At 41.7% G+C, this 27,274-nt stretch overlaps 3 protein-coding genes across 6 annotated transcripts; 1 reads left to right on the top strand and 2 right to left on the bottom strand.

The window, feature by feature from the left end:
- The first annotated feature begins 5,016 nt into the window (after positions 1 to 5,016).
- LOC149273453 (DNA-directed RNA polymerases I, II, and III subunit RPABC5-like) lies at positions 5,017 to 7,293 on the top strand. Its single transcript, XM_089506305.1, has 2 exons — positions 5,017 to 5,111; positions 7,185 to 7,293. Exons 1-2 carry the CDS (start codon positions 5,017 to 5,019, stop codon positions 7,291 to 7,293), a joined length of 204 nt encoding a protein of 67 aa, XP_089362431.1.
- A 1,409-nt stretch (positions 7,294 to 8,702) lies between these two features.
- LOC149273452 (protein arginine N-methyltransferase 1) lies at positions 8,703 to 12,401 on the bottom strand. 4 transcript variants are annotated; one of them, XM_089506290.1, is made up of 11 exons: positions 12,378 to 12,401; positions 11,318 to 11,440; positions 10,767 to 10,868; positions 10,521 to 10,676; positions 10,358 to 10,421; positions 9,940 to 10,082; positions 9,721 to 9,808; positions 9,502 to 9,617; positions 9,191 to 9,341; positions 8,974 to 9,095; positions 8,703 to 8,786 (listed from the first exon to the last, which is right to left on the bottom strand). In XM_089506290.1, exons 1-11 carry the CDS (start codon positions 12,399 to 12,401, stop codon positions 8,703 to 8,705), a joined length of 1,173 nt encoding a protein of 390 aa, XP_089362416.1. The 4 variants fall into 4 exon arrangements, with proteins under 4 accessions (XP_089362416.1, XP_089362418.1, XP_089362419.1 ...); XM_089506292.1 differs by having other exon boundaries at positions 11,333 to 11,440; XM_089506293.1 differs by having other exon boundaries at positions 11,387 to 11,440.
- A 3,087-nt stretch (positions 12,402 to 15,488) lies between these two features.
- Positions 15,489 to 24,191, bottom strand: LOC149273451 (uncharacterized). Its single transcript, XM_089506283.1, has 8 exons — positions 24,109 to 24,191; positions 20,116 to 20,299; positions 19,101 to 19,273; positions 18,323 to 18,930; positions 17,272 to 17,418; positions 16,734 to 16,843; positions 15,638 to 15,907; positions 15,489 to 15,536 (listed from the first exon to the last, which is right to left on the bottom strand). Exons 1-8 carry the CDS (start codon positions 24,189 to 24,191, stop codon positions 15,489 to 15,491), a joined length of 1,623 nt encoding a protein of 540 aa, XP_089362409.1.
- Positions 24,192 to 27,274: the final 3,083 nt, after the last annotated feature.

The following is a 27,274-nucleotide window of genomic DNA, read 5'->3' as shown; positions in this document are numbered from 1 at the left end:
GCCTCTGACCTCTAGATTAGATTCCGGTCTCTTGTTCTAACATTTCCTCTCCCTTGAAATAAACTTCCCTCCTGTACTTTGTTAAATATGTCATCGATGTACCTCTAATTCATTGCTATTGGATACACAGTGACTTGTGCTTTAATAGAGTCTTTACAAACTGTTTGGGAAATGATACAGTTGGTAAAATGTAACATTATTTTATGTAAACTGTTTCTTATTTGCTACAAACGTTCTTTCCTTATTCCTGAACAAACCAACATGACAAAAATACCAAACTCCGTAGTGTTTTCCGAGATCACCACGTGACATCATACCCATCCACAGAGCAAAAACATACATTTTCTTCACTTTAACTTTTATCTAAGAGTTTTGGATTCTGAGGAACCAACGTGAACCCGAACTGCGCAGTGGGTTAGAAGCCATCACGGTTTCAGCCTATGGGTAACATGCTCCGTATAGCACGGCTATAAGCTCCAGGCATCCACCCCACCAATGAACCATCATTCTCTGTATAGATCCAAGGAACTGGATCATATATATATTAGAGGTCTAGGAGGAAGATGTTATGGTTTTGGCCTTTTCTCTCCTCTGCTTTTACTCCCAGATGTGGCCAAAATTCTTATGATTTGGCTAACTGTGCCATTTAAACAAAAAAAAAAAAACCCTATTCTACACATCTCAGAACGAAAAGTCAGAGTTATCTGCAGAGCTCAAAAGTACCCCAGAATCTATTACAGAATCTCTTCTCCAACTACGGGCACCTACGGGCGCCTACGGGCGCTCAGCAACATCTTCTGTATCTGGGTAAAGAGAACTTTCCCAACTTCTACCCAACATTATCAAGAATGGCTGAGATGCCTTATTTCTTAAAAATGCTCCAAATTTATCACTTTTGGCCCGTTCTCTTCTCTCAATAAACTTTGCTTCAGTAACATTAACTCTTTAAGGGTCAAAGGGGAAAGACCCTAGTTGTACTGAAGTGCCCGGAACGCGTCGCCACATCTGTCATAATTCCAGATAGAACCCCAACCCCACGTCGCCCTGATCAATAAAGCACATGAACCCCCCCCCTCATCTTATTCTGGGCTCTATAAGACCCCCCTCCTTTTCTTCTTACCTCTGTATAAAGTTTGGAGATCTCCAGAGGCAAGAAGCTGTCTCTCGAATTCTTGATTTCTTCCGAAAAGTTTCGCCCCAACGCACGGACCGGGTGGGGGGGGGGTTTGGAGAACGGATCCGGGGTATTGCTTTTCTCTTGTAATCTCTTCTGTGTTTCTCTACAGACGCATGAACTACACTATAATCCTCATTCAGTCGCTAAGCCCTCCGCCTGCCCCACTGTCAGCAGAGTGTCTGACTCCCGCAGGAGGGGAGTTGGGGGCTGGCTAGGAAATGGTCATGTGACCTGGGAGTTGGTAGGTGAGGGTCCTGGAGGAAATGAGAAGGAGGGGGGTAGATTTACCCTTCTGCTGGGTGCTGGCTAATTCAAACAATGTGTGCAAAAAAAAAAAAAGTTATTTTTATTCCTGCGAAAACTTTTCTGGAGTTTTTAAAACTCCATTGCGATAGAATTTGTGTGTGGGGGGGGGGTCCTTTTTTCTTTTTTGCAATAACATTTTTTTCCTTGGAAGTCATCCAAATATTTATTTTCTCAGGGGTTTTTCCTGCTGCCAACTCGGAGTTAAATGTCCCTTTAATTATTTTATTTTTTTAACTCAATATGGCTACAAAAATTTTTAGCCTTTCAGGCTAAAGCGACGCAGGAGAGTCTGGTCAGTCCTGAGTCCGTGCTTTTGTGCACTAGGAGCATATATATATAAACCTGCCCCGATGCATACCACCCAACTGTCCCTGTTTAATAGAGACAGTCCCTCTTTGGGACAAAAATCTGCTCCCTGTCCTCTTTTCCCCCCCTGATGCCCCCTCTTTCTTCCCCTGATGCCCCCTCTTTTCTAGGAGCTCAGAATGTTTGCTGGGTTTGAGGGGATCGCAGGGTTCTACGGCCCTAAAAGCCCCGATAATGTGTATAGAAACAGCAGGGAATGAGCTTATAAATTAAATTGTATAAATAAAATATAATATAATAACATAATAATATAAAAGTCATATAAAATTTGTAGATAAAGCCATGACCTCTCTCATCACATCCGCTTTTGACCGGTTGTTAATCCATGCATTGTGAACTGTGGATGATAGGCATTGTAGTCGTTGAAGGGGAATTTGCCTGTATAGAATGGCCTTTGGGTACATTATGCCAAACTGACCATCTAACAAGCCGTCTTATTCATTGTGCTAATTGTTTACGCAGGGTAATTAAGCAAATTCCTTTATAACGCGCACTCCTGGGCCATGTATATTTTATAAGGCAGATCCTCAGTTACTTCCAGTTCTCCGTAACTGTTAACCACGGAGGCTAAAGTCTTATTCTCTACCCAATGAACCCGCAACACTCACAGTCTAGAGACATGACACATAGACCTCTTCTCGCTTGTTACCCCCATGAATCTCTTTATTGCCCCGACCGTTACAGTGTAAAGGGTTAATCTATCAAGAAAATATTTTGCTGAGGTGGCAGAAGATGAAAATCCAGACACTTCTTACTTTGCACTTTGTCCGTGGACCACCTTTAGAATAACTTGTGTGTAAAAGATTAACTCAGGATGTAGTGGGCTAACTATGTGTAAGGGTAGTGGGCTAACTATGTGTAAGGGTAGTGGGGTAAGTATGTGTAAGGGTGTTGGGGTAACTATGTGTAAGGGTAGTGGGGTAAGTATGTGTAAGGGTGTTGGGGTAACTATGTGTAAGGGTAGTGGGGTAAGTATGTGTAAGGATAATGGGGTAACAGTGGGTAAGTAGTGGGGTGAATTCCTTTACTGTATTACCCTTTAACACCTTTGCTGGGAGGCTGTTCCACTTAGCTACTGCCCTCTCAGTAAAGTAAAATGTCATTACATTCCATCGAAGCCTCCGACCCTCTGGCTTTAGATGCTGGCCTCTTCCGTCCTGTAGTTTGTTGGCAGACCGAAGTAGAAATGTGTGTTTTTATTATATTAATGTCATTGTTCAGCATTATTTTTGAGACAATAGCTGCCAATACACACTTGGAGTTGGTGGATAAACTTATTGAAAGTGCACAGCGGGGGCGATAACTATCTTTCTCGAGGATTTCACGTCTGTAACACGTTTGTGGACCCTCCATGGACTGTTTGGTGGGAACACCTGGAGCTGGAATTAAAAGTTAAATATCCTTGGGATTTTTGGAAAACGCAAATTGTATTTCCACAAAATTTGGTCACACTTACTAAATGTGTAACAAATTCAATATAAAAACATTGCCCGGATTTTAAGTTTTCTTGGGCAAACAAACCCTCCCCCCCCCAAGTGTCTCGCTACATTATAAGGCGCTGTGTGCCTTTAAGACACAGAGTGCCTTATATGACATTAAATATATATATAATATAAAAATATTATATATATATTTATTATTAATATATAATAATAATAATAATAATATAGTACATGTAATGTGCTGCCCCCTGCTGTATGTGGGATGTATAGCTGAGGAACTGATTCTTTTCTGTGACCTTATACATTACACATACAGCAGGGAAGGCAGCACTTCACATGTTCTGGCCTGCAAAACATGAAAATATTGTGTTTGGCTAAAATAAGGCTAATTCACCCCAATTTTCATGTATATATTAGATGTTAGTTGTGTGCACTAGGAGAAGAAGGTGTCTCTTCCCTTACAGCTGACTGGTAAGGCGTTGAAGCTTCGGGCCTCTAGCGGCGTCTAGTGGCCATTTACAGGAACTACAAAAACAAGGCGGCTTGGCCGGGATTGGCGTGTAATGCGCATGCGCTGCCTGCCAATGCGCCACAAAGTTCTACTGGAGCGGCAGGTAAGTGGTTTCCGGGGGGCCGCGTATAAATGCGGAGGGACCCCCAACTTAATGATAATCACTGCCCAGATCAGCTTAACATGACTACTATGTGACCGTAAGGCGCATCTGGAATAGCCAAGAACTGCGTATGAACGTGTCACTCATAGAATGTGTATACGGAATATATCTATCTAATATATATATATACATATTTGTCTATTATATATGTTATCGCTCTATATCTATGTATTAGACTGCATTTGCTGTGTTACATCTTTGTATCTGTTTATTCACCTTTTTATTACTTGTGGCCTAACAGTTCATCAGCAGTAATTAATCATTAAAGGGTTAATGGGAAATTGGGTTCTGGGGGATCGTCCTTAATCAAATCCAATTTGCAGTTTTGGGGTCAAAGCAGCAGATATTGAGGTAGATCATGGAATAATTATATATGATATGTTTTAAGTGCCAATTATAAATTTAGCCAAATTCTGCAAGGTATCTAATAAAATTGGGTCCACAATCTGTAATTTGAGATGATCGTTTTTTGGGTAACGTCTCAACAATGTCCTAATAAGATATCATACGTCCCAAGTGCACCTGTTCAGGAGAACATTCCCTCTTTTGGGACCCAAATCCCTGATGCCCCTTTTTCCTCCCCTGATGCCCCCTCTTTTCTAGGAGGTCAGAATGTTTGCTGGGTATCGCAGGGTTCTACAGCCCTAAAAGCTCCGTTAATATGTTTATAAATAACCAGAAAATGTGTTTATAAATATAACTGTGTGAAAAAAATGCATTATTCTTCATGTCGTACTGCTACGTAAATTGCTTTGAATGGGCCAGAAACCAATGTAAATAGTCCCAGTACAGCCCCACCCATGACCACGCCCCAATCCCGCCCATAACCACTCCCTAAAGTATTCTTTTCCCCAATAATTCTCCAGTTAAAACACTTTTTCAGTGTAGAAATATATAAAAATGATTTCTCTATAGATGTAATTATTATATTGTGTCCTCGCGCTCATTCAGTGTCAGTAATTCGATTAGATTTTTAGCTAAATTATACATTTTTAGTGCCGATACACTTTTTTCGTCTGTTTGTATTTCAGTCCGGGTCCCGGGATATACGATGATCATACCGGTGAGGTGCTTCACCTGCGGGAAGGTCGTCGGAAACAAATGGGAGACGTACCTGGGGCTGTTACAAGCGGAATATACGGAGGGGTAATATCTTCCCGGTTATTATCGATGTAACGAATGGTTAAAAACCAAGACCAGAATTAACCCCTTAAGGACAATGGGCAGTCCCTAGACCCATTGAAAACAATGCATTTTTATCCCTTGTCATTAAGGGGTTAATATGTTAGATCCCCCGGCGGTCTCGCCATTGCTTGCCGGAGGAGGCTGATAATATTCCGCCAGCACTCCCCTTAGTGAATAAACCCCGTGGTGTTCGGGCTTCACCCGCTTTGCCCAGCGTGGCGCACATTGTGCCGATAGACGGGCACCGTGTGATTTCAGCGTCGCCGCGGGTTACACAATCAGCAGCTCCGATAAAAAATAAAATAAGTGGCTCTTCTGCCGAGTAATTATTTACCAAAGTTCCCCTATAACTGAGCCGAAGTTTGAACCCGCGTGCGATGGGGGCCATTCCGGGTACGGGGTATTTTTTGGTAACTTCTCAGGATGTTCAGGTCCTCCCTGCTTCTTGCTCGCCTTCTAAAGATTTGCTTAAACGTAGGGCGGCAACGAACGTTTATTTTCATAATCGATTGGTTGGCCGATTAATTTTTCGGTTCATCGATTAATCAGATAAAAAAGGAAATGTACATTTTTCGTTTATTTAAAATAATTTAATAAACAAACAGGATGTTAAAAGCAAACAGCAGAATAAAAAAACTTTGATGAAAATGCTTTTCTTGTTTTTATTTCCCAACATGCCCCCCCCCAGTTATATGCCTTATACCCCCAGATATGCCACTCCGTCCTCCCCACATATGCCTTATACCCCCCCAGATATGCCATAGTGCCCTCATAGATTCACAGACTCGTTTGCATCACATTGACACAAAACTTTTATAAATAAATACAGGGTTAATCTTCACTGCCCCCAGGATTTAGATTCCCCTTAGTCTGCCCCCCCTTTACCTCTAATTGCACCTTAAGTTAACTTTATTATATTAATTAAATGAACCCTAAAGACCCCATCAACCATAACTGCCCCTAAATTAACCCTAAAGACCCCATCAACCATAACTGCCCCTAAAGTAACCCTAAAGACTCCATTAACCATAACTGCCCCTAAATTAACCATAAACACCCCATCAACCATAACTGTTCCTACATTAACCCTAAAGACCCCATCAACCATAACTGCCCCTAAATTAGCCCTAAAGACTCAATTAACAATAACTGCTCCTACATTAACCCTAAAGACCCCATCAACCATAACTGCTCCTACATTAACCCTAAAGACTCGAACCATAACTGCTCCTAAATTAACCCTAAAGACCCCATCAACCATAACTGCCCCTAAATTAACCCTAAAGACTCCACTAACCATAACTGCCCCTAAATTAACCCTAAAGACTCGATTAACCATAACTGCCCCTAAATTAACCGTAAATACTCCACTAACCATAACTGCCCCTAAATTAACCCTAAAGACTCGATGAACCATAACTGCCCCTAAAGAAACCCTAACTGCCCTTAAATTAACCCTAAACACCCCATCAACCATAACTGCCCCTAAATTAACCCCCACCTCCCCTAACTTTCAGCAGCCCAAGTATTTATACTTACCGTTAGGTAAGTGTGGATGCTTTAAGGAAATGAGTGGGGCCAATCAGAGCGACTGCAGGGAGGGGCAGGGGGGTAACTGCTGTGATAGGTCAGATTATAAAACGAGGGGTATTTCTCAAAGCATTTGCTCTGAAAAGACCCTCATCTTATCATCGATAAAATAGATTCAACTAATCGATAATGAAATTCATTGGCAACGATTTTCATTATCAATTAGTTGTTGCAGCCCTATTTAAATGCTGCTTGTGTGCTGCTATAAGCTCACCTTTTTGCTATAAATGCTTGTGCGGGAATTATCACAGCTACGATAGGACAGTTGGGAACTATGACTTTTCAGAGCCTCTAATGTCCTTCCTGTCTGCCAACCTTCTTAGGGTGACAAATGACCCAATTGCACTTTTTTTGTTTTGCGGGTTGGGATGTTGGTGGCCGTTGAGATCCAGCGGTTTAAGTTTGTAAGGAAGATACAGAATGAACGACTCAATGCTTTTTCAGAGACGCGCTGGACGCTCTGGGGCTGAAGCGTTACTGCTGCCGGCGGATGTTGCTGTCGCACGTCGATCTCATCGAGAAGCTGCTGAATTACGCGCCGCTGGAGAAATAATGCATATATTACATGCTTAAGAGTTTTACACAAGTGCAGCAATCCTGCAAATTACTGTGATACAACGCTTTAGAGTATGTTGAACTGCTTTTTGTGCTAAAAATTGCACTTTTCTTGCATAAATGGTTCATTTTGCTTTTAATTTATTACTACATTAAATGGTTTTAATTGAACTGTTTGGAGCGCTGGATTAAAGTGGAGTGAAGGTCATGTATTACTTTATCTACATGAACTGGGTGCCTGCAGGAGCGACAGTGTGAACACCGTTACAGCGGACAGATCTTTGGGTCACTGAGGCCTCAGTGTCACATGTAGTCCCGTGTTACGGCTACACGCTACCAGATACCCCATGTAATTCTCTTTCCAGTTTATGGGCTCCTTGACCAACACTGCCATAAACAGAGTGCATGGGTTACACGCACTCGTTTAGTAGACAGAGCCGCTCGTCACATGCTTGCGTCACCCTTTTCCTTTATACCGTGAAGGACCTCTAGAGATGATCCTGAAGACCTTCTAACAAACACAACAGCCAGAGGTATTTTCCAACAGTTGACTTTAATTTCATTATGAATGTAACCATATAAAAACCATAAGTTATGAAACGGTCACAACGGACAGCTTCTGAGGAACCAGTAAAATAAAGTGACAGACCATTCCAAAAACAGAAAAAAAATACAATTACAGAAATACTGAGCCTTGTAGAGCTCATCACCATCCCCGGGCAGGCAGCAGAGCCGCGCACGCCCATTCCGAGAGGTCAGGATTTAAGGAATACTCCGATCCACAAATGGGGGGGGGGGGGGGGGGGGGGATTTTCAGCAAATCACTTGATTGCAGAGGTTTTATTCTGGGCTATTTACAGCTGATGGGACCAAAGGAGACGTGCAGCCTGACCTAGACGAGCAGAACAGTATACGGGGTGGGAATGGCTTTGCATCGCCCCAAATGGAGTGCATGTTCTGGAGCACTTGCAGCTTTTGTCAGACAAGACAAACCCTTGCAATGCGATATACAAATCGGTCAGTATGTCCCTTAAAACATAGCAGCCATGGCTTTTAAACAAGGACGCGCTGCAGCACCAGGACATGCTTTACATTAAGATCTAAGGCGGCTTGGGGCAGTTAAATGGTAGAGTCGGTCAGGGGGTCTGAGATACGGAACGGCTTCCCTAAACTGGGTTTAATCTGTATACACAGAGACACCCCCTTCACAGGCATTCAGACCAATGGGGGTCCGTTTAGCCGAAGGAAAGCTAGAGATGTAACACTGGTGAGGGATTTTTTAAAAAGTCCCGTTTGTCTAGTAGTAGTAGGGGTTAAAAAGGTGTATGCCATAAGTAAAAACCACACAGCTAAATGTATACATGATGCATCGTGTTTCAGTTCTCGGGTCGGTCGGCTTCATTGGTTTCAGCGCATTCGGTAGTCTGTGGAACATGACAGCTCGCAGAGCTGACCCTTGAAATCAAGGTCCACGGTGAAATCCAGATCACGCTACGGAGAGAAGAGTTACGTGGGTGAGACTTATGCCGAGTATCATGCTAATAAGTCATTACATTTTATTTAATATGATACTTTCCCATCTGCAATGAATTCTAGATTGATTATGTCACCACGCTCTCATGTAATAAATCATGCGTGCCCAGCACAAGTCATTTTATTGAAAGGAAGAAAGACTTACATTATTCTTGGCGTTGGGTTTCATGCCTATTGTTCCAAAAATCTCTTCACCCGTCTTGACAGTGAGATAATCTTCCATGTAGAAGACAGTTTGCTTCCAGTGAGTGTAAGGAGACTCAGGACCTGTAATAAGAAAGCCTTAGAACCATCTCTTCAAACAGCACAAACCCCCCCCCCCCCCCCCCCCCCGGAGACCAAAACCCAGACGGGATACTTACTAGTTGAGAAGCCGGTCCGTTTGTGGCAGCGTGTGAACTCTATGTTGAAATAGGCAACCAACGCATGGATGTAATCGTTCCTCTTCACTTGGAGGCAGAAGGGAGAGGTAAAGCTCAGGTCATCGACCTTAACCGTGTAAATATCCACTTCCTAAGAGGGAAGAAAAGTGTTTAAAGTGTTAAATAAAACCCTAAAGCACAATTTTATGTTTTTGCATAAGCAAAACCTCTACAAGCTCTGTGTTACCATTACACAAACAGAGCTCGGGTTAGCCGTGAGTGATTAGTACTGCTCCTTTTTGTTCACTCACCTTGATGAGACAGGAATTTGAAACAAGCTGTTTGGGGTCTACAACATCAACAAGCGGCTCCTTGATGGCCACGTCTTTGATGCAGGACATATCGAATCCATAGACGTTCTCCCACCCTAAAAGAAACAGAAGCCGCGAGTCACAACATGTCCACTCGCATTGTGAGAAGTGGTCTGGGTGCCTCCTAGACACAGCAGCGCGGCAGACATTTTTACTTACAGTGGATCTTGTAGTCTTTGTACTGTCTATCTTCAATCGCGGTGACGTAGAGTGTGGCGCGGTCTGGAAATATAAGTCCATCGGGAGTCTGAAGAAAAAATAATTTGGTTGGCCATATTTCTGATTAATCTACCCGCGTGGCTTAACCTTCCAGCTGCTTTAATGTCGAGTGCCAAGAATAAATGTCAGACAGAACCACGAGCCTTTGCCATAACTTACCAGCCACTTGTCTCTTGCATAGATGACCGTGTTCAGCATGGACTCGTAGAACAGACAGTAGCCCATCCACTCGCTGATGATTATGTCAACCTTTTCCACGGGAAGGTCCACTTCCTCCACTTTTCCCTTGATAATGGTAACCACTGTAAAACAATTTGAAACCATTAGCTGCCTTGTGAATCAGGGCATCGAAGGGAATGGTTGCTGGCGTTTCTTTTACGAGTGTCACGCTGGGGTAATTGCTTGGGAAACGTGAAATATTTGAACTCAGGAATGCCCATGTAGCGCAGTAGAAAGACATCGGCAGCATATCAAGGACAGAGACTAAAGGGTAGATGGGTGTTGCTATGGTATACATATAAGATTAAGTTTATTGCATCCAGAAAACCGGAATTGCGAACACCCATGTCAAACATACCATGATCTAGCTTGTTCGCCTTCACAATCTTTATGGCATAGTCAGAAATACTTGAGCACTCAATCTAAAGAGGGAATGAAAAGTGTTATTCCAGGAACATAAAATATAATAAATATATATATTGTGCACATGCTAAAGCTGTATGATGAATAAGGCTCCGTACCCCAATAACTTTCCGCGCTCCTGCCTTAGCAGCGAACATGCAGAGGATGCCTGTGCCGCTCCCCACATCCAGGACCACTTTATCTTTGAAGAGATGTCTGTTATGGAACATGGAGTTGCGATACGTCAACGTTCGAACTTCGTCCTTCAGCATCTCCTGCAGAAAACAGCATTTGTTGGTTAGTTTTTTCCCCCCCCTTTACTACAAGGATTAGGAGCGTCGTGATCAAGGGTCTGCGCTCCTCACCTCGTGGATGCCGAAGTGCGCGTACGAATCAAAGTAGTAGTCTTTGGAGGTCATATCTTCCGCCGGGGGCTTCACACTGCTTTCTGGTTGTGTGCAGGAAACCTAAGGAGGAAGAGAACTGTTAAGTGCTCCTTTACATGCGTGTTAATTGCAGAGTAACATGCGAGTTATCTTAACGTTCTCTAAACTATGAAACCAGAGACAGACGCGGCATCGACCTGGAGCTCGTGTGTTGGCAGTAGATTCAAAATATCATGGCTGATCCCAGAAGTTGGGGCAATCACCCAACGACTAACCTTTCCCAGTGAATGAGCCATTGGGTTGTATAAAATAAGACGGTTTGACACAGAATAGAGGTCTAGGCAAGCTGGCATTAACTTCTAAAGGAAAGGCGCATGCCAACAAGTGACTTACACTCAAGTTATGTAAAAAATGCCTTTTTTGGGTATCAGGATTCAGGTTCTGAGGAATCAGGATCCAATGACTGGTATTGTTACATAACCCTACGTTATTGCTACTAGCTTCCCAACTGCCCCACGGCTACAAAGAACATTTACAGTGAAAACTCTATAGCCGAGTTGGCCACAACGTAACCAGCCATGCATAGAAAGGATATTTACATCTTCTACCGGGGTCCGCAAGCTCATTCCGTTGGCCAACTTTGCTACAAAGTTCTAGGAGAAAGTGACAAGGAAATAAAGACGTTAGTCTCTACGGGGCAGCAAAGGTAGACAGCGTGCCTACAGCCATTAGAACAAGGATGGGGCTAAAGCCTTCAGGCCACCAAGTGATACAATGGAATGGGGTTCCACATATGAGACATCCATCTAAAGCACCTGGAAACTCAGAAGGATCAGCTATCAGGAGGACCAGAGCCATAGCAACAGGATCTGAGGGATCTGATGCCAAAAGGATCCCCCTGGTGTCCTAGTAGGACCAACAAGCCAGCTAAAGATACCACTGGGATCCAAGAGCTCAGCCTTACATCTCCTATTGTGATCCAATATATCAACCAAGGTCTGCATATCCTGAGATCATGCATTAGTATTTAATTCATCCCATAGAATTAAGCGGGCTATTTGGGGCGAGATGAATGAATGAGAATTACTGGTCACGTGACCGATTTAAACGCAGGGTAAAGCCGAGTACATAAGGCCTGCGAAATGTATTCAAAGCCACGTTTTATGGAGGGAGAGAGACCGGCAGGGCTTATAAGCATCAAGGCAGCCGGTCCACGCCACCAGGCCCAGTCGCACACAAAGGGCACCGTGACAGCCCAGGCCACGAGGAGCACACGTGGGGGCCTCACACAAGGCCGGCCTTTGTGCTGCCGGCATGTGGGCGGAGAAAAAGCGTTCATATGAAAGGTAGTGACGTCAAGCAATGTCCCCCCACGCATGGGATAATATTTCGTGGGTAAAGGGGCTCCTTAGAGTTAGGGGTCCGGTAAACCTGGCCTGCATCCCACAGCCTGCCTGGGGACTCAAACAAGGCCCCTCCGAGGAGGCCCAGAAAATTGTAAAGGCAGAAAAAGCAGCCTCAATGGACGGATAAGGGAAGATTAGAGAGAAAAAAACCCCGCTCGAACCAGCTCACAGAGACCGATCTTACCTCCATGCTGCTGGCTTCGGCCATCTTGGTGTGCCGCGTCTCCCTTGCTCCTCGTCTAGTGATGGCAGCCGACTGACTTCTCGAGAGCGAACTGCGACATGCGGCCAGCGGGCGCGCGCTCTATAAAGGGCAACCGAAGCACCGCCCACAGCTGCAGTCGCCTGGCGCTCTTCGCGCTTTTTTTCCCCGGCAGTCGTGGGTTGGCTCTTTCCCCACGTAAAGCCCCGCCCGCTGCCTGCTATTGGCTACAGTGAATAAATCTGGCCGGTTAAAGGCCTGGGAGAGCCGCCCGTCACGCATTCTCTGGCTCTGATTGGCTGATGTAGCAACACGCACCATCTGTGTGAAAGAAGATGGAGTCTTTGTGTGAATCATACGGGCTGATTTAAACCGACACGCCGGGGACTTCAATTACATGAAAATAATGTGCAGAGATAATAAAATGAATGAATCCACGCGAGTTTCCCAATGATGTGCAATGTAACTAAACACAGATAGATAGAAGAGATCATAATATAATGCAATATAATATAATAAAACCTTTAAAAATATATATATTTTATCCTAATTATCCTCAAGACTAGATTAAAAGGATCAGTATAAAATAATTTATATCTGCGTGATAACCAAGATGCTTGAATGACTAAGATAAGGGCAGTTTCTGAGTGGCCCAGGGGCAGCAGGCTCGGGTCTCATAGTCGCTCAGGGCATCAGGCTCTGGACTCAAAGTGGCCCAAGTCGTCGGGTTGAGGTCTCATGGTGGCCCCGGGGCATCAGGTTGGGTCTCATAGGGGCCCGGGTCTCATAGTGGCCCCCGGGGCATCAGGTTGGGTCTCATAGGGGCCCGGGGAATCGGGCTCGGGTCTCATAGTGGCCCCGGGGCATCGGGCTCGGGTCTCATAGTGGCCCTGGGGCATCCGGTTGGGTCTCATAGGGGCCCGGGGCATCAGGCTCAGGTTTCATAGTGGTCCGAGGCATCAGGCTCAAGTCTCATTGTGGCCCTGGACATCAGGCTCGAGTCTCATAGTGGGCCCCGGGCTCGGGTCTCATATTACAGAGGACTTTTCTACTTTAGACAACAAAAATATTGGGCGTTTTTCACGGAAGGGCTTTCTGAGGCAGTAGGTTGGAAAATGGCCTCTAATTTGGGAGAACATGCTGCTTGCCGAGACGTTGGCCGGTTTGTGTTGATCTCCCACCAGCTCATATTCCAAAATAACAAATATTTTGACATAAAAAGTAACAACTTTAAAACTTAGAGCGGACTCCAGAAAAGTGGCAAAATAAAACATTTGTTACTATTTTTTTATTTATTTTTTTATCTCCAGGGAAATATATTACCTGCTTTTGTATTTTTTTTTCTCATTAATTATATTTCCATCCGATCCACAAAAAAATGCAAGAAATAAATGTAAAAAAAATAAAGCCCCCACAATTTTTATTTTTTTTTATTATGGATTTTTTTTTTTAAACACCATTTTTATACAAAAACCTTCTGTATCTCACAATCAGTCAGTCGCTACAAAAATAACCATCCTTCTTGTAGGACTTCACATCCCCGATTAATATATATATTCTTTTTTAATTTATACTTTGGTCGATACGGTTCCAAATGTATAGAGAACGTCAACGTTCTGTCTCAACAAATCTTAAACAGTAGTAGAAAAAAACCTTTTTTTTTTGTTAATTTATACAGTACAGATGATTAAGGCACTAAATAAACAACAACTTTCTATCAAACATACCAAAAAAACAAAAACAAACCCACAATACTTTCAGATGTCTACTGAACATGGTGGGGGCTCAATCAGGAGGAGTAGATTTGCTGGTTGCTACGGCGATAACTTTTTTAAACTTTGCACCAGAATAATGTTTTTTTTTGTTGTTGTTTTTTTATACATAACTAGCACTGAATTACATTATGAACCGTGAGACCTACAATGTTAACCGAAACCAGACTCGTACATTAAAAATATGTTTTCTTCACAGCCAAATTAAAAAAAATAAATAGAAAAAAAAAAACAATAAAATAAATAATTGCTACAAAAAATGAAAAAGTTCACAGCACATCGATTTGGCGATTTTATATAATTATATATATGACTTATGTAGTCTAGAATAAGGAAGTGTGGCATTCTAACGGAGTGATATGGAATCCGCGGTAGGTGGATATTAAGGGCTCGACCCCTAAAATATATTAGAAAACCTAAAGACGGAACTCCAGTGATAATAGACGGATCCAGAATGATCTAACTTTGTAGATTTCACCACAGCAATCCACCCGATTCTTTAGTGTTTTGCCTTGTAAAACAGATATTTCGATCACATAAAAACTATTAAATGTAATAAAATACAGATCTTCCGCAAATGAAAGAGACCGTCGTGTTAATGGTGCGCAGATGGGTTTCTTTGGTAGAGAACCATTCATATAGTTATGGTAGGAAGTTAAAATAGGAGCTGGTGGCCACAGATGGATCTTGGCTGGACTCTACCCAAGACCTGACCCAATCTGTCCATGACCAGCCCGGGTACAGGGTAGAGGGACTGTTGCCACCGCGATGGGACTGCTGCCCTGAGTCGGCCTTGGCCAGTGGCATACCTAAAAGGGTTGAGTAGCGCTCCTCTCGTTTGAAGGTTGATAGAGGTATCTTTGCTCCCAACTCGTCTGCAGAACACCAACCACGGCAGGCAAAATTGGGTTAAAAAAATAAAATACGTTCGATAAAACCAAACATTAAAACCGCAAAAAAAAGTAAACTAATAAGTATCACATTGCTGAAATTAGCAAGACGTCTCCCTGAGTTATGAGAACCACAAAGCAAAATGCGTGGACGTGGTTATTGGGTTGGTTGGGTGGACATGAATGTCCCCACCTGAGTTGTCATCGGTCTTCATAAGAAGACCATTCCCCCCTCAACATCATCCAGTTTTACAAGGTGGACAATGGCATATGCCAACATCTCGATTTGGGTAGAAGGGCCCGTTGCCATTGTTGTAAACCGCAGCAGCTCCAGTAAGGAGCGTGTCCAGTCACATTGACCACAAGGGTGACCACGGATCCAAAGATGTGTCCATGGCGGCCGATTCGGATGTAAACCACGTTGAGGATCGTTAGTCTATTTGGACGTCCAGTATATCTCCCTGGACCACAATATTCTCCTGTAGAATAAAATGAAACGTGTAAATCAGAATGCTTAAAGGAAGAGTTTTTAGCCAAAAAAACAAAAAAGTGTATATTTTGAGAGGACTCTCGCACTTACCCAGCCTCCTTGCTTCTGCAGCCATGGCACGAACATATCCATGTACTGTAGGCTGTAGCCCATCAACGTGTGCACGGCGTGGCTGTTGATTCCGGCCACTTTCCTGGTCAGCTCCATGGTCAGAGCAATCTTGGTCAGCTCAGGGCTGACGCAGGCGCCATCTTCTCCAGCTGCCGCCCCTGCTTGGCTTGTGAAAACCTCGGCGAGTCGGGAAAAGCTGCCGTAGGACATTCTAGAGAGGGCATTCCTCAGGAAGGGATCCTTATTGATCTGTAATAAAGTACCAAATAAAAAAAAGTTATATTTTGGTGCCTCTTCTTGGCAACTCGCAGTCGCTTTCCATTGTTGTAGAGCTCAATGATGATCAGATGCCCCCCTATATACAGGACAATATGGGGTACATAGTGCATTTCTGCCATTGGGTTACTAATCAACCGCTGTGACATTCCTGCATTTGGGTTATTTAGAGATCACACTTGCTAATGTTAATTGATCCCAGCAAAGATGCCAATTGTATCACCCCTTAGGTGATCCAGCCCCCCCGACTAAACCATTGAAGCGTCCCTAGAAATCAAATTCGCAATTTCCATTTGAAAAGATTTCTTACGGTCCAACACAATCACCACACCGGGAGGGGGGCTCAGAGGCCAAGCCTTGAAATGCAAGAATTTATACACAAAGTCGAATAAATATTATTCAGATGGAAATTTCCTACGTTGTAAGACTGATCCTTTATCTACTACTCCTCTCCTGCGAATATCCTTGTTTTTAATCACTTCAGTGTTTCAGAGTTCCGAAATCAAATTGCTTTCTAAGAGTGGTTTTTAAATCAGCTTTTAAGAGATATTATGTGGTGCCAGACTTACTCTTACCGGTCATTTAAGCAATTCCTGTGCTAATTTAGTAAGATTTTTTTATTTTTTTTTTATTATTTATTTTATTGTTTTGTTTTTTTTTGCATTGTATGTTGCGCAGGTTTCAATTCTACATATTATTGAAGAGGCATAGATTTATATACAAATTCCCACAAAATAAATAAATATATATATATATATTTTATTTTATTTTTTTTTTAAATAAAATAAATATTTCTCACCTTTTCATTAATCACAACCGCCTGTTCCTGCAACAGTACCACCAGTTTACGGATAATCTCGTCCTTATCCTCCGGAGTTGTAGTTTCACTGGTTACAACGTTATTGTTATCTGTAACAATTTGGAGTTAAGTCAGAACGCTAGCAAGAGACTTTTTTTATCCCGTATTTAACCATTCTAACATAAAAAAAAGGGAAGATAATTTATAAAAATGTACATTTTTGAGAGCAGAAACATTCATAAGATATAAAAGCAATAAATAAATACACAATATCCATAAAATGACATCCCAGTCGATCACAGAAAGAATCGTTATTAAAGGAGTTTAAGACATTCCGAAGCCAGAACGTCCCAAAGAAAAATAATATGGTTTTGTTTGCAACCATTTTTTTTGTGTAATAGTAATACGATCAAATAGAACCATTATGGTTTTTTTTTTTATTTTGGTGGAAAAAGTCTTATGAACCGGCTGAGAAGTGCGGTTATATTACAGTAATATGTATCATTTACTAAGAAAAAAAAAAAAATGATCTACTTACCAGATACCTGAGGTCGGACACCTTTTCCAGAAGCAGGAAAGACAGGAGATTGGGCCGTCCCAGTGGGGCTCCTCAGTATCTTCTGTTGGACTAGATTGTCTAACTTTTTGGCGGCCAAGTCGTAAATCTGGGAGTCATTGGCTTTGTCTGCGTGTAACGAGAAAAGGATCAGGATTAGCATAACAATGACAATAATAGTCCACTCAGCAGTGGTCCATCAGGGGTAGATGCCACAGATCGGTATATTCTGGGTGTTCGGCATGTGTTTTTTTGCATTTTCTGTGCAGGCATTGTTTAGTTATTGGCGTTGAAAAAATAGGCTTCTCTTTCACTTAGCTCCTCCCCCCAGCTGCCTCTGCTGGAAACAGGAAGCATTCATCAGCACACTTCCTGCACATGCCCAGTAGCGCTCCTACTGAAATCAGTAGCGATTGGCAGTCCTGGATGCAAATCACATGTACACCAGCAAAATATCAGTATTTAGAGAGTCATGCGATTAACCGTGGATAGCTTTAGACTAGAAAGGCAGCACTACTGAGCATGTGCAAGAAGTGTACTAATGAACATTTCCTGATATTAGTAGAGGCAGCTGGGGGAGGAGTTAAAATGAGACAGAAGTCCTATATTCTAACTCCAATAACTTAAGAACGCCTGAACCAATCTGAATGCAACATGGACTCCAATATGCATGTAACATGAGAATAGGGCTGGAGGTTTAAGGAGGTTATCTGGACATCCATAAATGATGATAACCAATGCCTATACATCCATACTATATTATTTTAGAAAAAAATCTGCCCCCCCCCCCCATGCTTTGTGGGATACTAGTAGTTTTGCACAAAGTATAGGTTCCTCCGTTACCGAAGTATATTTAATATCGTGGTAAAGTCACTGTTTAAAGTTATTCAAACTTTAGTAATCATTAGTAGAGGACGGTGGAAAGTGGGCCTTCTGTGGTCTAACGAGGCAGAGTACTGGTAAAATCGGACAGAGCCAAAATGTAACCGAGACAACTTGTGTTCCACAGCATCTCCACAAACGTAATTCTCACCAGTATCATGAGGAGCGTCTTCCTCGTAGCAGGGAGTAACGGGCAAGAAGGCAGGTCTGACGGGCGGGGACTCCGAATTGGAGCTTTGACCCTTGGATTTCTTCTTCAGAATATTTTTAAAGGTGAAGGTTCGCAGTTTGCTTTGAGAGGAATGTTTCTCTGGAGCCTCTACCTCTTCTTTCTCCTTGTGTGCCAAAGAATCCACAGAACCGGCTGCGGCACAAGCAAGTATAGGCAACGGAATTTTCTGCCTCTTCAAGGAATCGCCTTTGGTGCTTCCTTTCTTTGGCTCATCCAGAACATTTTCCAAGGACTCTCTGGATTTGCTGTGAACGCTTCCACTTTTCCATCTAACAGAGGACTTCTCCTTGGAAAGACTATGTCTCCGTAGGAGCTTTTTAATGCTCGTTTGGAAGCCATGCTTCTTTTCCTCTGCATGGTTTATCTTTTCATGGAGGGAGTTCCATGTTCCGTTATTCTCCAAAGTAGACCCTACTTTTTCTTTTGAGGTTAGCTCGTCTTTTTCCTGTTCTGGCTCTTTTGACCTTTTTTTTTTCTCAGGTTTCTTTTTCCTCTTCGTGGACTCTTCTCTTTCGTCAACATGGGGTCTTGAGAAAGAAACAGAAAAATTATAAAAACAGCCCTAGCGATATCTCGAAAGATCTTAAGTGTACAAACAGGACTGAGAAGTTAATGCATAAAAGTGGCAGAGGCTAATACAGAGAGGGCATCTAAGCATGAATGAGATAGGAGCTGCATTCCTTCTCCAGGTTCTTACCCTTGGCAAAACCTTTTGGGGTCGTGATACGCGCGCCCCACGTGGCCAATGTGGCCATCATGGATCAAGGATCGCTTCAAAAAGGCTTCAAGAACGAGCTTCGTTTCCTCCTTCACCTTTATTAGGCTGACGGCATCTGCTAAGCTGCTCACTGCGGCATCCATGCCGTGGCCCTAAAAAGGAGCAAGATAATCATTATAAATTTGCAGCATCATCCGATAACATGAAAAGATTTTAAGACATTTTTTTTGGGGGGGGGGGTCCATGCCTAAATGGACTAAATTTACTAATAATAATTATTTTTATTTAAATTCTTCTTCTCTTTAATATCCAGTCTGTTGGAGGCACTGGGGTACCTGCATATACTACCTCTTTTCTGTAGCCCTTCCCATACAAATAGACACAAATCCCTCTTCACGATGAACACGAACATTCAGAGCGAACACAATACAGACGGCACAAAACCCTACCAGGGAAAGCCTTCTGCGATAAAGATATGGAGAACAGCGGAGATTATTCACTAAATTGCGTAATAACAGGGTCAACCCCATTGAGCTTCTACAGCAAGAAGAACTTTGTTGGCCCTGGAAAAGAAATCTTTTAATTCTGTGAGATTTCTTCAACGTCACCATACCGCCCAAGTGTCCCAGTTTTAACAGGACCGGCCCACCATCTCACTTTTGCAGGCAGGAGGGGGGGGGGTCACGGGCCCCTGACCGCCTCATGGACTTCAGATATGGCGGATTTGTGGGTAGTCTTGTCCCAGGCCGTGTTCCTACCCCAATGCATGCAATCTAACTGGATTTCTAGAAAAAAATCACAGATTTCATCATCCAAAAAAATCCACGAACTTCCTATAGCGACTGTGCTGAGCCAGCACATAGACCTCTTTCACAAGAGTCCTGACGCAACGATGAGAAGGGATCTCCCCAGTAGGTACTATTCTCCTTATTAAAGGGCCATAAACCCATTACATCATCCAATAGCCCCAGGTCTGTTCATGCAATCCACCCACCCACCGTGCCAAAGGGCCACATCCTCGTTTGATGATGTAACGAATGAGTAATGGAGTATTTCTTCCAGGAATTATTCCTCTGCTGCTTCCTGCCAACCCATTGATCTCCAAATCAGAACACACAGACCGGCAGATCTTATGGGTTTGGGCTCCAAAGGGAGAACTTTTCAGAACTGTCCCATTTCTTTTAAGTTTAGAGAATAAATATAATCAGACAAGACTACGGGGGCCGAGTGGGGCCGATCTGCCGGCAAATTCTATGTCTCAACAGTGTACAGAATATCAAATTTAGCCACAATCTGGAGACCTCTGACACCCTAAAACCATACCTTTTTCTATGTAAGATGAACCTCGTTCTAGGATGCTTCACTTCAAAATGTAAATTAAAAAAATATAAATTAAGTAAAATAAATATTTCTTCAATGCTAAATTACATTTACTTCATCTGACTGTTTAGTGAAAAAAATCCCGAATTGTTGATTCATCAGCAGAAAGACGTCCCTGGAATTTACCAGCCGAGGATATCATTAAAATTCATTATAACACAGAGTTTAAGACATATTAATTATTATTAATAACAGCATAGTAACAGCATGACGACGTAACTTAAAGGGGAACTCCCATGGAAAAAACATTTCTAGAGTCTTGTGTTTGTTTAGTAGATCGGGGCTCAGATTCCAGCGAGAACAAACGGCTGCCTGAAAACATTATATTATGGGGCAAAAACTACAACTTCTTTAGGAAACAGAGCGATATTTTGGAATCTTGTTCATAATCTGATACTAGAAATTCAAAATTGGTGGGCGTTCAGGGGTCTCTAACATATTTGGCATCTCTGGGGGCTGAATTGTTCTACATTGTTTGGTCTGAATGTTATATTGGTCTTATAAGATATATATATATATATATAATATTATAATTATATATATTATAATTAAATTATAACATTGTATCTACACTGGGACATTCACCCAATAGTAAATCTTGTAACCGTTCTTGGACAGTCATTGGATATCAAACATAATAATTTGGGTATTTAAGAATGGCTGTGAAAATTGTTAAAAAAATAAAATAAAAAATAATAATAATAATAAAAATAATATATATATTAATAATAATATTATTATTCTTATTATTAACAATAAATATTTAATTTCCACAATGCCAACAATTGCAATGGTACTTTTTATTTCAAATAATAATAAAGTAATCAAAAATTATACAAAAATGACTCCAGAGCAGCGTAAATCCGCTACGGTCAACATCTTGCGAGCATGATCACCGCGTACCCATACGCAGATTTCTTGGAAACCTGTATTTTTGGTTAAAAACAACAGCGTACAATGGAAGAATCCTGTCCACCCTGTTCCTGCCGCCCGGATATTCACGTTATTTAAGAAGCATCGTCATTGTTTGCGCACAACTTCTGTTTGCTCTCTTTTACCGACATTTCATTAAAAAAAAGCTCAAAATGTCTGGGGGGGGTCCAACAAAAATGTTCATAATGTTAGACCATCTGCTCTCTGATTAAAACCGAGAGAAAAAAAAAAAAAGAAAAAAAAAAAGCACATTCCAAAAAAAGGGGCAAAAATCATAGAAAAATCAGGATGATATAGGAGACTATAAAAAACCCGGACCCGGACCAAAAAAAAAAAACAATCCGGAAAAAAATGTTAATTTCGTTTTTGGAGAACAAATTTTGCTTCTTTATCTTTCGGTTCGGATGAAATTCGGAGGGCTTTTCTTTTTTTAATTCGTTATCATTTCAGACATTCATATGAATGAACTCATTTAAGAAAATTTGTAAAAATTCATAAAAATGCAAACGAACAAGTTATAAATTATATTTTTACTGTCCACTATTGTAGCAGCGCTACAGCATCTGCTGGCGCTATATATATATATATATATATAAAAAAATATGTAACTGTGAACAGCTATGACCGTAAAAAAAAAAAGTAATCGCATAAAAACACTGAAAAACTTTTCAAAAGTTTTCCGTTTCTATGGCAACAACCTATCAGCGGTTCCCTTTGTGTCACATGACAGCTAGGACAAATTTTCCGTGAATAAATAATTCCAGACATTTTATATGTTAAATAAATGAAGTCGCTTATAACTAGTGCAGCGGAAAATCACAATTCTGCGTTATTTGGGGCAATCATTTTTATTTCCCACGTCAGTATTTTCTTGTTTGCTGCAAGAGCGAAGATATTGTCATTTTTTGGGGGTATTTAGTTCCCCCTTCAGATCCGTAGAGCGCAGCCTTACCCACGTAACAGATGACGAGCACTGTCAAAAATATCAAGTTCTGCAATTCTGACAGCGATTCCTGTTCTGTGACATCATCATGGGAAAGTGGAATTTATAGCAGAAGTATGAATGTTGTAATAAAAAAAATAAAAAAACACATAAAAGTACAGATTATTATTTATTGTTTTATATAGCGCCATTATATTTCATAGCGCTGTACAATGGGAGAGCCCTGCTTAGTGTTTTAATTTGGGTTATTTTTTATTATTTAAAAAAAAAAAAAAAAGTAAAAAATAAATAAATAATAATAATTATATAAAATAATAATTAAAAAAAAAAAAAAAAAAAGGTTTCACAGGTACCGCTACAATACACAGCAGTTACTCGGAACCAGCGTGTATTTATGTTTATATATATATATATAATATAATTATGATATAATACATACATATATATATATTGTATAGATTGTATCCACAATGTATGTAAACAGCAGATTGTAACCAATCGATAACCCGAGGTTGGGAAGTAACTGAATCTGTTTCTAGCTGCAGGCTATACATCAAGTAGCCAGCTTTATCACAGCGACACCGGCACAGCCCCCAAAAGAGAATTTACGGGGTACTCGATCTCCCCTGGATTGGGCTCCCGTCTAGTCTGTAAAGACTCAAACCTTAATCAGTCGTCGGTCTCGTCTTAGATTCCAGAGCCGTATGTCTGTCTCATGCATGTTTAATACCCCTCACTGTATTACCCTCTACCACTTCTGCTGGGAGGCTCTTCCATTTATCTACCCTCTCAGTAAAGTAAAAATAGAATAACGGCCTATCATAAAGCGAAAAGCTTTGTACGCCACCATTCAAACACAGGCTGCCATCCAGTTCGCTGCCAGGCCGCACAAATATAGGGAGCGACCGTCAATAAAATATGATGTCACTCAACGTCTCCCAAGCACTCCGAAGGTCAGCAGACAAAAGAGACAACCTGCGCGTCGCGTTTTCATTTGGAATTAATATTAAGCATCCGTTAGCCGTGACCAGTAGCCAACAGGGCATAATGATCCAAAATCATCGCTTTATACAGCGCCAACATAATCCGTAGCGCTGCACAACGGATGCACAGGACATAACAAGCAGCGCCTCGCATAACAAGTTGGACTAATAGAAGCAGAGGACGGGAGGGCTCCGCTCAAAGGAGCTTACAATCTACAAGGAGTTGGGGGGGGATATCACAGAAGGAATAAAAGGGCCAGTGCCGGCGACCGAGCGGCCACATAAGTCTCATTTATGATCTAAATAAAAATATTACTGGACGGGGTGCAAGAGACAGGCCGGGAAAGATGAGGGAGACGTACCCGGGAGGAAGGGGTTAACCTGTTAATGGACCTTTAAAACATACAAACATATTATATATATATACACACACACATACATGATCTAATCTGGGGATGGGGTGGAATGTTATGAATTTAATATAATGGGACAGCAGCATTATATAAGTGTAAATATTATTGAGTAACATATTTAACTCCTTGATCGCCAGTGAGAAGTCATGATCTCCTGAGATGTCTGCAGTCACTTTACTATAGGAAGTGTTAACAATAAGAGTTAGCTAGTCCTGACAGCCAGAGACACTGCTCCGCATAAGAAGCTGGGGAGGAATAAGGCAGATCCCTTCCTGCCTAGACCTGAGGGGACAGCCAGGGGCCAGAGGGGCTCCAGCGCCATGCGTGCCACCTACCTGCTGCATTCACTGGGAAGCCGATCTCCGGTGCCTCCGGTCTCCGGTGCCGCTCTGGGAGACACTGACACAGTCCGGACCATCACTTCCAGACAAAACTTGGCCGGGACTTTGGGAGAGTTCACCGCGCATGCGCAGCCCCTCCCGGCCTGAGCCTATAATCATACTAGGTCTTGTACCGCACGGGAGGCGGGGTCTGTGGGAATGTGGGCGGGGGTTACACGTGAGTGGTGGGCGTGGTAGTAGTAGTCAGAGAGGTGTGTGGTTACATGCATGAAACATGATCTGATCTCCAGCTAAACAGCTATTTAACCCCTTAACGACAACTTAATTTTTACTATTTTTTAAACTTTTTTTGATGCACCGCGCCGGATAGATCTAAAAAAGTTTAGAAAATAAGGACATTTCTGGCTGTGACATAATTACTAAACGGTTTCTAACGATCAATTAGCCTTTAAAACTTAAACTTGGATCAGCGAACACAACGTCTTTCGAGTTTCAGTTGTCTACTGACACACACACACATATACATATATCATACACACACACACATATACATATATCATACACACACACACATATATCATACACACACACATATACATATATCATACACACACACATATATCATACACACACATATACATATATCATACACACACACACATATACATATATCATACACACACATATACATATATCATACACACACACGTATACATATATCATACACACACACATATACATATATCATACACACACACATATACATATATCATACACACACACACATATACATATATCATACACACACACACATATATCATACACACACACATATACATATATCATACACACACACATATACATATATCATACACACACATATACATATATCATACACACACACACATATATCATACACACACATATATCCCGGGACAGAGATATGTGCTTCCTCTGGTACACTTGTCACGCCTTGCCTATATCTCTGTGTCCCGACACGCATGCCACGTCCGATCTACAGCCCTGGGATTTTCCTGATTCCGAGCGATAATTAACCCCGTGAATCACTGGCCAATGCCCTATTATCTATGCCCTCGATGTACTAATCAGCATCGTTTATTACACCGAAAGCAAGAGTCAGTAAGTTAAGCAACTCCCAGCACACCAAATAATAATAATGACGGAAAGAGAGACAGTCCGGACGTGATGTGCGCGTTAATGCATATAATAGCCCCCTGTGCCCCCCCCCCTGCAGATGCATGCAGAATACCCCCTTATGCATTTGCCCCTTTCCCCACCACCAGCTCTTTGGCTTGTAGGAGATCCACTCAGCTGAACGAGATATACTTACCGCCAGCCAGCTCCGACGAGAGCTCCAGGGGGTCTGACGGATCCCCCCTGTGCACGCGCATTACGCACTCCCATTGATTGTAGTGATTGTAGCACGATTACTGTCTGCAGCTATGGAGAAAATGGTTATTCCCCCAGTGTGTTAACCTCTACCGCTTCTGCTGGGAGGCTGTTCCACTTATCTACCACCCTGCCAGTAAAGTAAAACTTCCTTACATTCCATGTCTCTTATTAAGGATATATTCACGCTTTTAAATGGTTGGCACGATACGTAGATGATGGCGCTCCGTCCAGCTGCAGATTTTTTCCCTTTAAAGGCTTCAATGACGGATAATGAAGTAAATAAATACAGTTTAGATAAACGAGGGGCGAGGGGCTTGCAGGACCCATTGTGTCTCGCGTTCTGATAAGATCCCATGCATTGTGCTCACAAATCGGATTTCTCCCAGTTGACACCTTTTCAGGTGCAAGTTCCCAGATAAATGCTCTATTGTACTGGAACTTCAGATAATCTCTGCTGGTCCCACTGGAGTCAAACCTTAATCACTCGTTGGTCTCGTCTTAGATTCGGGAGCCGTATGTCTATCCCATGCATGTTTAAATCCCCTCACTGTATTACCCTCTACCACTTCTGCTGGGAGGCTGTTCCAATTATCTACCACCCTCCATGTAAGCCTCTGACCCTCTAGATCTAGTGTACGACCCTCTTCTAACATTTCTCCTCCTTTAAATTATACATTAAAGGCCACGTATGGATAATAACGTATCGTTTCTGTGGGTGATAGTTCTATTTTAATCGTTTTAATCACCAATAATAAATTAATCACTAAAATTGATGGTGTGTATGTTTCAGTTATATTATGTAAAATTTGTTATGTGTCAACAATCAGAATTTTCTTAAAATGTTGTTTTTTGGGGGGTGGAGTCAGGGGGCTGATTTGAAATTAGAGGTTTTTTTTCTTGATGAAATTATCTTCTCGCCCCCCCCCCCTCCTTAACACCCTAATGATAAACATTAATTACCTCCACTGATTGCTCACCTGTTTCAAGGTGTTTGTATATTCGGAGGTGTGGGGGGGGGGCAGGTTTAAACTATAAAGGACCTCTTGTTCTTTTACTTTCCCGCAGGACAACAGACAAAATCAGTTTCAGGATGCCAGGACAGAGAACGTTATAGTACATACCGATGAAAATTCAGCAACTTTCCAGAAACTGCAGGTATGCATCACTCGATCCAGGAGCATTTTTTTTGTAGTATTTTACATTTTTTTAAATATTTTTTAAATATATATTTTTTTGTATTTTTAATATATTATTTAGTAATTTTTTTAAGGAATTTTATTATTATTTTTAATATATTATTTAGTATTTTTAAAATAATTGTATTATTATTTTTAATATATTATTTAGTATTTTAGTATTTTTAATATATTTTTTATTTTTCATATATTATTTAGTATTTTAGTATTTTTCAGAGGGGGTTTACAACATAACAAAAATATCTTAAAATAATTTTTACGTAAGTTTAGAGGGGGATTTAAATGAATTCTCTATCCAAAAACCAAAGCAGATATATCGATGACGTTTAATTCTTCCCTTCTAATGAAGGGCTTAAGCTGATGCAATAAAGATTTATTTCATAGAAATTTATATAGAAAATAGATTTTACCAGCAGAAAAGTCTGCCTGTTTTTCCTATTTTCAGCAAATTTTAGATACAAAGTACTATATATTTTCTAGCTTAATGATACATTTGTTATGGATACAGTATGCGGTTTCCCCTACTTTAACAGTTTTGTAACTAAATGCAA

This window comes from Sceloporus occidentalis, unplaced genomic scaffold (genome assembly GCF_023333645.1).
Source record: "Sceloporus occidentalis isolate IW3139 unplaced genomic scaffold, rSceOcc1.0.p SCAF_375, whole genome shotgun sequence".
In the NCBI taxonomy this organism is placed as follows: domain Eukaryota; kingdom Metazoa; phylum Chordata; class Lepidosauria; order Squamata; family Phrynosomatidae; genus Sceloporus; species Sceloporus occidentalis.
The sequence above is the reverse complement of the archived record's forward strand: the minus strand, read 5'-3'. Positions and strand labels throughout refer to the sequence as shown.